At 36.2% G+C, this 13,644-nt stretch overlaps 1 protein-coding gene across 5 annotated transcripts in view; it reads left to right on the forward strand.

The window, feature by feature from the left end:
- DOCK4 (dedicator of cytokinesis 4) overlaps nucleotides 1–13,644 on the forward strand; it is a 247,477-nt gene that overhangs the window by 156,083 nt on the left and 77,750 nt on the right. For all 5 annotated transcript variants that reach the window (XM_038185208.2, XM_038185199.2, XM_038185205.2 and 2 more), the window contains exons 17-23: nucleotides 1,185–1,341; nucleotides 7,269–7,366; nucleotides 7,506–7,589; nucleotides 7,691–7,791; nucleotides 8,507–8,588; nucleotides 9,615–9,785; nucleotides 11,292–11,484. In XM_038185208.2, coding sequence (XP_038041136.1) covers nucleotides 1,185–1,341; nucleotides 7,269–7,366; nucleotides 7,506–7,589; nucleotides 7,691–7,791; nucleotides 8,507–8,588; nucleotides 9,615–9,785; nucleotides 11,292–11,484 — 886 coding nt within the window. The remainder of the gene's footprint in view (nucleotides 1–1,184; nucleotides 1,342–7,268; nucleotides 7,367–7,505; nucleotides 7,590–7,690; nucleotides 7,792–8,506; nucleotides 8,589–9,614; nucleotides 9,786–11,291; nucleotides 11,485–13,644) is intronic.

Genomic DNA, 13,644 nt, shown 5'->3' on the forward strand with positions numbered 1-13,644 from the left:
ACTACGAATGCCCAGAAACATTAGGTTGAGAAAGTCTGTATTCATTACCAAATGAGTGATAATCTTGTCTCCATTAAAATACCCATTGCTGATTGTTTAATTGCTCCTTGTTACAAATGGCAATAGAATCTAGGTGTACATTTCAGTGCACCGGATGTACTGTGGAGTCTCACTATGTTACATTATAATTAATTTCATAAAAGTAAGTTCAATTAAAATAGAATAATGATAACCACTTCCTGAATTGCTAAAAATGGAAAATGAAGCAATCTATTATGCAGATGTACTCAATGCTATCTTTTTTTAAAGATATTTCTATCCTGAGTGATTTTTTATTTGTTTCCCCATTTTATAGTTACCTTTTTGTGCAGAGGGTTTGATATGCTTCCAGATAGATTTTAAATTTGAACACAAAAAATTGCAGCTATTTATTTGATATAACCTGTTCAAAGTTTTTGCTTTGTTATTATCTCAATGTCCAATATGAAGCTGCGATTCAAAAATAGTTGCAACAGGCATTTTCCCTTACGGAGAACTATCCATGAAAGCAGTGAGCTGGAAAATGTGCTTATGTTATATGTATGTGTGACCACTTAACCTAATTTTCTGATTTGAAATGAGTATATTTGCATTAAAGAATGTGCTGACTCATTTTGTCTATATAAATTAACCATTGTATATATGGATTAGATAGCTCCTGAAGAGAGAAAAAAATAATAATAATACCAAGGACGTGTAATAACTTATTTTTGGTATCTTAGGCTTTATATTGATAATGTCTATGCATGTGTACAGATACATATATATATATATATACACACACAGATAATGCATGTTTAGGATGAGTTATAAAAATGTTTGAATATTGGTTCTAGGACATCAGTCTTTAAATATTTATGCTATTTTAAAGTATACTTAAACATAGATACTGAATGTATTGTAAAGTATTTTTTTCATAGCTTAAATTCTACTTGATTAAAGGTAATGGTATTTATTTAAAATATTAAACACATAACTTTGCATTGTATTTTTTTCTGACTCATTGTAGAAACAATGTTCAATGGACTTGACCTGTTCAAATTCAGTTGTATGAGACCTTTAAAAATTCTTTAATTTCTGGCAGAGAAACAATAATCTAGGGAGTTGCATGCAGTACATTGATTTTAACTGGTTTGTTTTCACAGTGTGAAGAAAACACAAACCTTCAGGATTCTAGTCGCTACCTCAAACTCCCCTTTTCAAAGGGAATTTTCCTAGGAAATAACAGCCAAGCAGTGAAAACCACTAAAGAGTCCTTCTGGATTACGTCCTTTCTCTGCTCCACTAAACTCACACAAAATGGTAGGATATGTTGATTATTTGAAACATCATGAATTCAAATGAGTGTGATAACTAGTCTTTTCCATGCCAAGCAAGGATGGATATACTCAGAAATAGCTTATGTTCTATCAGTTTTACAAACTGGATTTCTTCACAATTTTTGATACCCAGATGGAAACCAATGCAGCATGGTAAACCACTGATTTTAAGTAGTTCAAGAATGCTTTTTAATTTAACATGATATTGGAATCAAATGCAGCACTCTTGGAATCAACTATCAAAACCCAGCTGCTTTACAAACCCTTTTAATCTGTTTGCTTTGGAGTTTTTATGAAATACTTATTTTGTAGGCTTTAGGATGTGGCAGTTTGGATTTTATTAGGTACATATTGCTTTTCTGTTTTATCACTTCTCTTTCTTTATGCCAACAAACATTTACTACTGCTTAAAGTAACCTTACACACTGGATATTATGAGGAGATAGAAATACATGTGTGATACGCTCCTTACCATTGCTGTGCATAAAACTCTTAAAATTCTTGTTTATTTGCCATTACTAATTACAGAGCTGTTACTCAAACAGGCTTATATTTTTGCCAAATTTTCCACAGGCTTATAAATATTGTGTATTTCCTTGATAATGCTTCTGACTATTCTTTGATATCCTCAGTTTTACGTTTTCCTTAGCTATTTATTTCATTTGAAGAATCTTGCTTAGCTACCTCTTGTGTGAAATGCTTGTATCTCTACCCTTCTCACATGTATGATGATAAAATTACTAATTGCTTGCAAATTGGTTATAGGTATATAACATAAACTAGAGCAGCTTTTTAAGTGGAAACAGTCATCTTAATTTTCACCATTTAGTAGCAAGTTTCCGAAACAGAACTATGTGCAAAAAGTAAATGGTCTGTTTCACTGTGCACATCCATTCTGTATTCTCATAACAGTTAGCTTCAAAGTAATAAAAGTTAGTCAATAAAAGATTTTCCCCAAAGATGATAATAGGCAATCATAAGCTAAATTTGTTCCAGTTAAAGGCCTTGATTTAGGAAAATGCATGAATCTGCTGATGCTTAGACATGCCTGAAAGTGCTGCTTGGGACTTAATGTCTCACTGATGAATAGCTTCGCTGTTGACTGGGGTTATAGGAATTTCACTAATTTATGTTCACAGTACAGGGGTTATTTTATAGTTGAAGTAAGTAGATGTGTGACATAGGGCATGAAATTTCCATTTATTTTATTTTACCATATACAGAGTAAGAGGGTGTAGAATATCTGAATAATATTGATCCCCTTTTCAGCTCTGAAAGAGTTAACAATTATTTCAGCAGTACTTCAGAGGGTGGAAATATTTTCAATAGACAGGCTCATATTTTCTCCAAGGATCTTCTTTGGGAAGTTCATCTTGGTGAGTTTCCAAATCCCCATTCTTTTAAAAAAAATTTGCCAAAATCTATTGCATGCTCAGAAAATGAACATAGAGCAAAGCATGTGGATGCTTGGTCATGTGAGCATTACTTCAGTTACCCCTGAGAGAATGTAGCATATTTATTAAAAAAAAAAAAATACAGGATTTAAAAGCTCTGTGTATTGCATTTACTTTTGTTTACTTTTGTAGTAGATATTTGTATCAGTATTTTTGAAAATTGCTGATTTTTTTAATCTGTTTGTCAATGTGGAGATTTTTCTGAAGTTTTGGAGGATTTGCGTGTGTCTGCAAACACCAGTGTCCTGGAAATGAATTGGAAATTATGCTGTTGATCTGGCTGTGGTTTGGGGGAAGACCCCAAACCCAGACTTGTGACTGAATTAGGCCACAGCTTTCCTAATTTGCTGGGAAATTTTACTTAGCTGTCATTCTCTCATTGACTGTTCCCACATGCCATCAGCCCTCATGCATATTAAAATTATGGGGACTGGGGGAAGGAGGCTGGCTTCCAGTTGGTGGAATCCTTAACTTCCTTACCCTAGGTGCTTTGGAGGGGGACTTGAGGATTATTTCCAAGCAGTTTTCAGAGAGCTTCTAGCAGGGGAGCCTGTGCATTCATCAACAGCTCTTGTGAGAACCCATCCTTATTTAATCTCTCTATCAGTTGTCTTTTCCTTAGCGTGATTTTTAATCCTAGATAGTTAATCAGTTGATGGTAGCAAAACAAAAAACCAAAACCGAAAACATGCCTGTTTCTTACCTGAATTTGAGTTGTATTTCAGTTTTATTTTCCTAAAAAGCAAAGAAGAGAGAATATAGTATTTTTCTACTGAGTAGTTATCAAAACAGTCCCATGTAGGTTTTGACATTTAGGAGGGATCTCTGCCTGCCAGAGAGTCAGGATCCATCCAGCAAGTTGGAGTATTTCAGCAAGCTGGCATCCACTGATTTCTCAGCACTGATCAGCACATCCCCAGCAAGCAGCTGTTCATCAGCAGAACAACATGCCATACAGCGTGTCTCTTGCAAGGCAGGGGTGTAGTCCATCTATCAGGAGAGGGGAAAGAAAAAAAAAAAGTGAAACCCGTGATTAATAAAACAAAAGTAACAGGGTAACTTTTCAGAGCAACCTCCTCTTGGTGGGGAGTGTTGGCAGCCCCAGAAGCAGCCTGCTGGAAGAGAAATACGGATTGCTGGTTAAAAATTTGGCTTTCTCATTTCGAAGTGCAAGAGTGCTGCACTAGGCCAACTGCTGATGTCTTGGGATTTATAGGACAGAGATGGAAAGATCATCCCAAACCTGTTCCTTATACAGCGAATTCTAAACCATTTGTTACACCTGGCACTTTGGACGTAAAGTACTGACTTTGAGAAGGGAATTGTTTTGTTTGGCAAGAGTGGTTGCTCAGGTGCGGGCTATTTTTTTATGTACAAATCAGATCATGTCATAGAGAAGGCATTAAAAATGTTTTTCTTCTTCAACAAAGTTTATCAGCACCATTGACTTCTTCCCTTTTCCAAAACTATGTTTTCCTAGTGGACTTATTTTTGGGGACATTTTTATATTCTTGTTTCTCTTACTACATGATGCATTACTGTCCCTTTCCCTTGTGATTCACGTCAGATTTTCTATTCATGTCATTTATGCTTGGGCTATTCGCTAATGCCATCTCAGCAGTGTCTTTCCTCCTTTGCATTTTCCTTGAAATAAGTGCTTTGAAGTGAGTGTCTTACATTGGCTTTCTCCTTCTTTTTTTAATCCTCCAACAAATCCCTAATATTGAGTGTCAACTATCTACCCACAAAGTTCCTCCAGCAGACCTGTAAAGAAGTATTTTCCTACTATGAACTGACAGCCTTAGCTAGTTTCACTGTTCCTCAACTTAAGTAGAGGCTTAAATAGAATAGAGGGTAGGAGTCCTATTAATTATCCAGAAGACAAATGCAGTTCAATATGGTTTTGTAATGTTTGTTACTTGAAAACTCCTGACAGGAGGAATATTAAGACCTATCATTTGTCCCTGATCTTTGGAAGGTGTCTCCGACACACCTGGGAGCTTTCCTCACCCCTAGTGGAACTCAAAGACCTCTCTTAATCCAAACCCTTCTGCACTAGCATATCGTGAAGCAAAACAAAAAAGAAATGTATAAATGCATGAAAAGAATTTGTGCCCACCAAAAGCAGCAAAATATTAGTGGGATAATGTAGAGGGTTTGCTGTTAACAGTTCTGGCAAGATTTCAATACAGGTGGAGGTTAATTTAATGTTATTAAGGGCAGAAATGCTATTTCACTCCTTGTTATGGGAGAGAGGAACTCTTCTGGAGCAAGCTGCGAAAAAAGTGACACAAAACATGTGTGGATCAAACGTTATTTGAGTGTGAAAACTGTCGGTGGTAGAAAGAACCCAAATAGCTGCTGAACCAAGAGGAAAACTTGCAGTTATGTACTTTGCTTGATAAGTAGTGAGGGTGTTTCAGAAGAACTGGATCCTTCTAAAACAATACTGGACTGTGATCAAGTAGAGAGAGTTTCAGCTTAAGCTGATTGAAGGGTTGGACAGTGGTTAAGGTTTTCTGTTTCGAGCAGCCACGCTTTGTGAAATTCTGAAAAGCTGGTTAGTGAAATGTGCAAGTAGTAAACTTGAAGGTAAAGGAACTTTGGGATTTATTTGATTCAAGAGTTTGAAAATGTGTGGAACTTCTGTGCTCTGAATGCAACTCGGAAGGAGTGCTGCAGCCCGAACTGAGTGAGTCGTGGGCAAAAAAATGTGAGGAGTAAGCACTGAACCTGCACCAAAAGGGAGAGAAATAACAGCAGTGTGTCAGGGTTCAGTAGGGGTCAGGATGAAGTGAAAACTGTTAAAAAGCCAAGCAAAGTTCACAAAACTCTGTTTTCAGATACTGAATGGTAATTATTGGGCTGTGATTCTGTGAAATTCCCCATCTCGTAGCAAGCTGGAATTTCTTTTAGTATCTCTCTGAAGCTGAGAGCAGTAACACATGACTTAGTAATAAATGAGTACCTATGAGTCCACAAGTAATAAACATATCACGTGAATAATAAATACAGTACCCATTTTTAAGATAGCTGGAAGAGTATGTTAACTGGGCCATCACCCTCTGATGAATTTTGTGCAAGTGTTTACAACAAATCATAGATGAAAAAATAGACACGTAGCTAAATGGAATATGCCATAAAACCCAGGATGGGTTTATCAAAGGCATTTCATGCCAGAATAAACTTCTTAATCTTTCTTTTCTAAGTTTTTTGTTGTTGTTGTTGTTATTCAGAGGAAACACAGCAGATCTAAACCATCTGGACTTCAGTGACACACCACATGGGAAATTAAAGGAGATACAGATTAGAATAAGTATTTTAAAAAATGGTAAATAACAGGCTAAAAGGGAAAAAGCAGGTTGCACTGTAATGGATGGAATTTCCTTCCTGAATGGAAGGAAAATACTACAGGATCTGAAGAATTTTGCCTGGTACTGATAGTCTCACTTGGAGTGGGCCTGGGGGCTGGAAAGGCTTGCGAGGAGGAGGAGTTGCTTCGCTAAAACCTGAGACTATAAAAAGCCTGTTAATTAAGTTTGCTGCTAATAGGCAGTGGAAAAGGCTCATCAATTGAGAGAACCAAATGAAAATATCATACAGACAAACCAAGGCAACTTTGATTTAAATAATCGGTTAGAATAGAAATTAGATGAAATCTCATGGTACAAAAGGCAGGATCATGCCCTAATGGAGACTACTGGGGATTCTGCTATTGCCAGGGAGCCGAACGGCATTAAAAAGAAGAAAGCATTGTTTGTGTCACCAAATGTATCTCAAAAAAGGAAAATTCTACAACATACACGCCAGGTGTTTGCAGCAGACATACGAGCCTACTAATGATACAGAAAACAGTGATGAGGTCTCATCTGTAGTGCTGTGTACCATGTTGATCAAAAATGCTAAAGGAGAGTGGATTAAAACTGGAGCAAGCATGAAGACACTTAAGAGTGGTTTAGCTCAGAAGAGTTTATTTTCCAGTAGAGATTGTCTTGCTTATTAATAAAGCAGAAGCATAATGTTTGTACTCTAAAACACATAGGGATATGAGTATTTTAAAATACACACAAACAATTCATACCTAATTATCAAGAGACTGTTTCTAGCTGTCAGAAGACAGCTCTGGAAGGTGTCCTTCAATGGGATGAGAGACAGCAAGATAATTACTTTTCTTAAGGTGGCAGCTGACAAATTTCTAAGCAAGACTGCATAACATAGTTGCCACAAGAGATTGATTCTAGTGACCCAATACCATGTTTTTATTTCCTGTTGGTGAAGCAATTATAGGGCGGAATGAAGAATTGTTATTGCTGGGCAGATCATATTATAGCAAATCTTGAGATGTTTTCTTTTGTTTTAATGAAGCCCAGTTTTGCTGAGTGGACTGTAACAGTAGAATTTAAAATCTGAAATGCCACTTTGCTTCCAGCTTTAATCTTGCATCTTGTCTTGGCAGGAGATATGCTTGACCTTCTGAAATGGAGAACCCACCCAGACAAAATAGCAGGTTGCCTATCAAAATTAAAAGAAATTGATGGTTCTGAAATAGTGAAGGTATATACCATTCTTTCATTTCTTCCTTTATTTTGTTTTCAAATAATATGAGGGAAATAATTGTCTGTCACAAGTATACATATTTGTGTGTCACAAAAGTACGTATTTAATAACAAACTGCCTCTTATTCTTCAATCAGTTTCTCCAAGATACACTAGACACTTTATTTGGAATTTTAGATGAAAACTCTCAAAAATATGGATCAAAAGTATTCGATTGTTTGGTAAGTTTTGTTTTGTGAGAATGCTTAACACTACTTAAGAGCAAAGTAAAAAAAAAAAAAAAAAAAAGCAAAAGCTTTTATTCTTTTTCCCTCACATTTAGGTTCACATAATAAATCTGCTGCAGGACAGCAAGTTTCACCACTTTAAGCCAGTAATGGACACTTACATTGAAAGTCACTTTGCAGGAGCACTTGCATACAGGTGAAGTCTGTACTTTTTCTAACTGATTTGAATACTGAAAGTTACTGATGTGCTAAGCAGAATCAATCATCAGATTAAATGAAACGGTAGCAGTAGGAATAAAATTTAATCCTTATATGAATGCCCAGATTTAGGCCATTAAAAAAGGAGTAAAATAATTTTGAGTTACCATAAAGGTTACTTGTGAAAGGCCTCATCTTGGCTTAATTTTGTCTGTTTTTCTTCATTGGCTTTCTTTATTTAAATGACTTTGACCAGCATTGGAGCCTTAACATAATTCAGTTACAACTGTGTTCGCTGTGTAGATCAGTACACTAATAAGCATCACTTACTATGCTGTACTTTGTATTTATTTTCTAGCTAAACTTTCATTAACGTGAATGCAATTTAATGAGACTGCAAACCAATTCATGGAATAGCAGGGGTAGTCTATGCTGGCAGAGACTGTTGTATCATAATGAGCTTATGTATCCCTGTTGAAATAATTCTACTGCATATGTGATGATGACAATTATTTCCTGTTCATTAGAAGTCTGTTAGGTCTATCGGCAGGCTGGAAACGAGCTGTAATATAGGGCTTGTAGTGATTTGCAAAACTTTGTGTTGTGGGTTTTTTTTTCAGTGTTTCTTATATGAAAGATTATTTTGCATTCTAAGTTCAAGTTAACTCTTCTTCCACTTCTGTGTCGTAATACTTTTTAATGTGTTATTCTAGAGATCTTATAAAAGTACTGAAGTGGCATATTGATCGAGTCACCGAAGTGGAGCTGCATGAGCACATACAGGAAGTACTAAAGGTAACAGAAATCTTCAAAGGCACCAGCAGGTTTAACTGAGGAAAAGGAGCACAGTATGTGTTAATGGTGGAAATGCAGTATTAATTCCAGGGAATTGCAGGCTTTTTGAGTGCTGTCAGTTTATTCTTTTTTCTCTTTTGTCAATAAGGTGATCAATGGAGCTTGCTACCACTAGACTCTGGAAGTGTTCCTTAATGAAGGAGGATATGCATGAGTAGGAGTTGGATCTAAGAAATCAAAGATAGATCGTATTAGTAGTATTAATATCTGTCACAATAACAGAATCTAAATGGCAGACAAGAATGCTGACTTACTGGTTCAATCCTGACAAGAGGGAATTTGCTAAAAATGGTGATCTGGTAGCTCTCATCCTGTTTTGTACATCAACAGAGCACAGTGTGGAGACAGTCTGAGTTGTACAACATGATAATCCCATTTGGAACAGGAGCTGTGGTCTGGAAATAAGATATCAGTGTGGTACTCTGTGCTTTTCTAAGCTGCTGTTAACGTAGGTGTCTCAGTAATAACAAAAGGCTGTATATTTGTTGCATTCTTAACAACTTAAATTTTGCAACTTAAACTAAGCTTATATTTTGGCATTATCTTGTTAACAATTCACAGGAAAACATTTTTAACATTTAGCAGGCAGAGGAAATACCAGAACAGCTCAAAAGTTAGAGTCTGTTTCTTATATTGGCCTTGCATGTTTATGTTCTACATCTTTCGGTAGCCACAGACATGCAAGGATGCATTATGAGGGACAGTGCTGAGATTTTGCAGTTTTACATTTGTCAAATAAGCAAATGTTCCCTGGTTTGCAGAGGTTTTAAAAGGCAAGGGAAGAGTATTTCTGAGTGCTTTCGTAATGTTAGTGTTTCGTTTGAAATATTTTTAAAAAGTGCCAAAATGAAATAGCAGTCTCCTATTTCAGACCCTTGTCATTATATAAATTATATAATCATAGCATTTGTTGTTTTTTTACATGAGTTTATTTTTATGAGTTATCTCTGATTTTGACATTTGTAGGCACAGGAATATATATTTAAATACATAGTTCAGTCTCGAAGATTATTCTCTATTGCCACCGGTGGACAAAACGAGGAAGAATTTCGCTGCTGTATTCAAGAACTACTTATGTCAGTACGGTTCTTCCTGTCCCAGGAGAGCAAAGGAGCTAATGCTTTATCCCAACTACAAGTAAGTTTGTGAGTGTGCCTTGATAATGCAATATAAATGCAATGCACTTGCAATATAAAAAAAATGATGTTCCTTACCTATATTTCCAGGAAAGAAAACGTGCTTTTGTTAGAGCAAAATGACATCTTCAGCTCATGCTCATACCTTTGTCCTGTACTGTGAAATTTTCATATCACCAGCTTTTGAATATGCTTGGCAAAGATAATCCTGAATCTAATAAATAAAGTAAACCCAATATTAATTTTGATTTACGAACAGTTCATGTTATATTTTCGGCAATGCCAGTGGTTCAAGTGACTCAGAATTGCTGGGTACAAATAAAGGGATTTTTCCAGTTTAGGCACTTTATAGCTTGTTTTAACTACACTGGACCTGAAGAATTTGAACCCAACCAAAGGCTCTCTGAGTTTTCCTTCTCTGCAGAAGACTTCAAATTTTGCTAAATTGTATCTTTTAGTACTCAGCTGGTATATATTTATTTCAGTTGACTACTAAAATTGACTAGTGCTACAGGGAAGAGGCAAAATACACAGGAGACAGATCTCTACATTAAGTGTGGTAGATTTAGCAATGTAGACGTACTTCCTAGTCTTGTTCCCCTGCTTCTGTAACCATGGGTGCTTAAGATCTGTTGAGAATTACTCATTTCTTAAGCTCTGTAGAAAATTACTCTTCCAAGGAGACAGCAAATCAGAGAGAAAGGAGTGGAGAGATGGTTCTTCCATCTCTTATCACATAAGCAGCTGGAGTGAAATGTTTACAACAAAATTATATGAACAAAAGTGTTTGGAATTCTTCCTGGGTATCTTTAACCTTGTATGTCATCTGAGCTGACACCAGAGTGAAGAAGGAAGAGGTAGGAGTAGCTTTTCCCAATTACAGGATTTGGAGAGGAAGAAGGGAATGTCAGCTCTAGCTTCCTTTCTCTGGCATTGTCCTTTTTTCTTTTTCAGTGTTTCCACATTGATTATATTCACCAATAAATTCCTGACCCTATTTTAGGATTGTTGAAGTGAACCAAGACTGCCACTGCTGTCTCACTCCAAAATAAAAATTGTCATTACTGAAAAAATGAAGGATATAGAGGCTGTTATATTCCTTATCTTGAAGCCAAACAACTCCTCCTCAAATCTTTTTGTTCTGGTATCATCAGCAGGCTTCTGGTATCATTTGAAAAAAAAATCCTCTCATGCACAGATCATGAGGAACCTGTAAATAATAAATATTTTCGTATTAAGTTGAACTTTTTACTTTCGGTTTGTCATGAAAGAAATGAACAGTCATTTGATAATGCTTAAGGGAAATAGTCACAAGTGTAAGCCCATTAATGAATGTGAGGATATTTCCTCTGAAAAATCTGACCAATTTTAAAACTACCGACTGCCCTTGAAATGTAGAAATTTGTATTTTTCTACAGTTACTTACTTGTCTATAGTTATTTAAATTCTATAAATATCAAACCTATACTGCAGTATCTGACATACCAATTTTTTCCTTTTCCTCTAGGCTGTGTTTCTCAGCTCATTCCCATCTGTGTACTCTGAACTTTTGAAGCTCTTTGATGTCAGAGAAGTGGCAAATTTGGTTCATGATGCTCTGGGCAGCTTGCCGACAGTCATGCATGGGGACGAATCCCTTCAAGCTGTTAAACTTCAAAGTATTGGGAAAACTGTAGAAAGTCACCTGTACACCAACCCAGGTAAGGTTGCCCTGGGCTGCCTGCAGTACAAGTGAGCAGGTATTGAGGGGAATCATGCCCCTCATAATAGTGCTTCCCAAGTAACAGTTCTTTAATCTCTGTTCTGTACAAGCTGCTTGATAACAAAAATACAGATAGTTAAATTTAGGGGTTACATTTTTAGAGACAAGTACTCGTAAAGTACAGTTTTGTTTTGATCTTATGCTGGCTATATGTCCGCGAAAGGAATTTTCATTATACGTTAAAAGTAATTATAAAGGAAAAAGCTCTACTAATTTGATTTTTTCCCCTCCTTTGGGGGGCAGTTCAGTAAACAGATTCTCACTTACCCATTAAGTTTTATTTGTGTAAATCTTGCTAGTTCAGCACTTTTGATCCTTTATTTTCTTAATGTAGCATAAAAAACCTATACACATGCAAGTGATACTTGGTGTTTATTGTATACAACAGTGTGTGCTACATGGAAGAAAAAAATGCTGCGTGGTGGTGACACCAATGTTCTTTTTTTTCAGTCCTAAGTAAAACACGTAGAAATGATAAAATACGAATTTTGAGAGGATTTAATTTTGTAATAAAAAGTGTTAATTTGCTTACTGAAAGTGCTCTTGAGAGTTGTCGGCTGATGGAGTTCAATAGAAACATTAACTTTTACTTAGATCATTTAAAACATTTAACATCTAAGGACATTTTAAAAAATGCCTTTAATGATTGTACTTTAAAAGTTTGAGTTCAAAGAAGTGGGATCCTGGCTACTTTCCTTCTTTCTGGTTGCAAAAGCAGGTTACTCTTTCCATTGTGAGTCTCCACAGCAGTCTCCTCCACAACAGTGAGGTCTCCTTACAGTTGATTGATCAGGCCTTCAATACGTTAGATCACTGACATATTCATGAAGCAATCTTAAGGACACTCTAACTTATATTTTGTATTTTCCAAATGCCCTTGTGGTAGGTAGCATTCATTTCCATTTTCTTCCCATTATCTTGAGGTCAGCCTCATCAGAGGATCTAAGTGAATGAATGTAATTAAAGAAAGTTAGTTATTGGCACATAAGAGACTCTTGGTGACTTTCTTAGAACTGTAAATCTAGATTCAGATGTATGAGAATTTTTTTTGGTAGCCTACTTTTGTAAAAGTGTTTGCTTTTCATTGAAATGCAGTTTCACTACTAAGAAGTCGTCAGAATTGGTTTCAGCTATAGAAGCAATGAAAGTTGCATGTTAAAATTTACATGGAGTGCAGGTTATACGCAAATTGAATATAAATTCCTTAAACCACAGGGCAAGTGATGTGAAAGACATTGGGCAGTAATGTAAGCTCCCAGTGTCCATGACAGAAATCTTAGGCAAATACTTGTACAGTGTAATTTCAGTCATCCTTGAGTTGAAGGGTCTTGTGGAGATCAGGGTCTTGGTCTCTTTCCTGGTAATGTTTTCTCTCTTTAAATTGATAAAAATATGAATAGACCTTCCTTAGTCAATCCCTAGAGGGAAGTATTTTGAAAATCCTATTGAGAAAATAAATACTGCACTAAGCCATGTTAAAGTGTAAAGTAAACCATACATCCTAACATGAAGTTGAAGCTTGCTGCTGTGAAAATAATTGATTTCTGCCTCACAGATGAAGATAATGAACACTTCAAACTGCAGTACTAGCTGACACATTGGGACTAGATATGGAATGCAGAAAATAACTATTTGTTCAAACTCCTAAAAATGAGGAGGGCATTTCTTCGATAACATTTTCTATTTTGTGGAGCTTGCTGAGAAGCAAGTGAGAATACGTGAGCATGGGAATGGTATGCATTTTGTGCTGCTAAGGCTTGAACAACTAACACATTAGCTCCCACTGCTGCGGAAATCAACTGACACCGCATTTGTGCTTTTGCTGAAATCTGGAGGTATATTGGGTATATTATTGAAAACATATGTCAGACATGCCAAGGTTGATTTAAGATGCCCAAGCACAGATGTTAAGTGCAATTTCAGTGCACCTGGTCTCTGCCTACTTCTCTTTAGAGAATGCAGGTGTCCCATTGGTTATATATTGTATTTACTGAAAATCTGTGGATAGGAGTCTGAAGTGTCTCTGTTATTGAGGCTCTGGCTTGAGCCTCTAAAATACAATGGAAACTATTTTTAGCAATTTTACAGTTTAGACTAC

This window comes from Anas platyrhynchos, chromosome 1 (genome assembly GCF_047663525.1).
Source record: "Anas platyrhynchos isolate ZD024472 breed Pekin duck chromosome 1, IASCAAS_PekinDuck_T2T, whole genome shotgun sequence".
In the NCBI taxonomy this organism is placed as follows: Eukaryota; Metazoa; Chordata; class Aves; order Anseriformes; family Anatidae; genus Anas; species Anas platyrhynchos.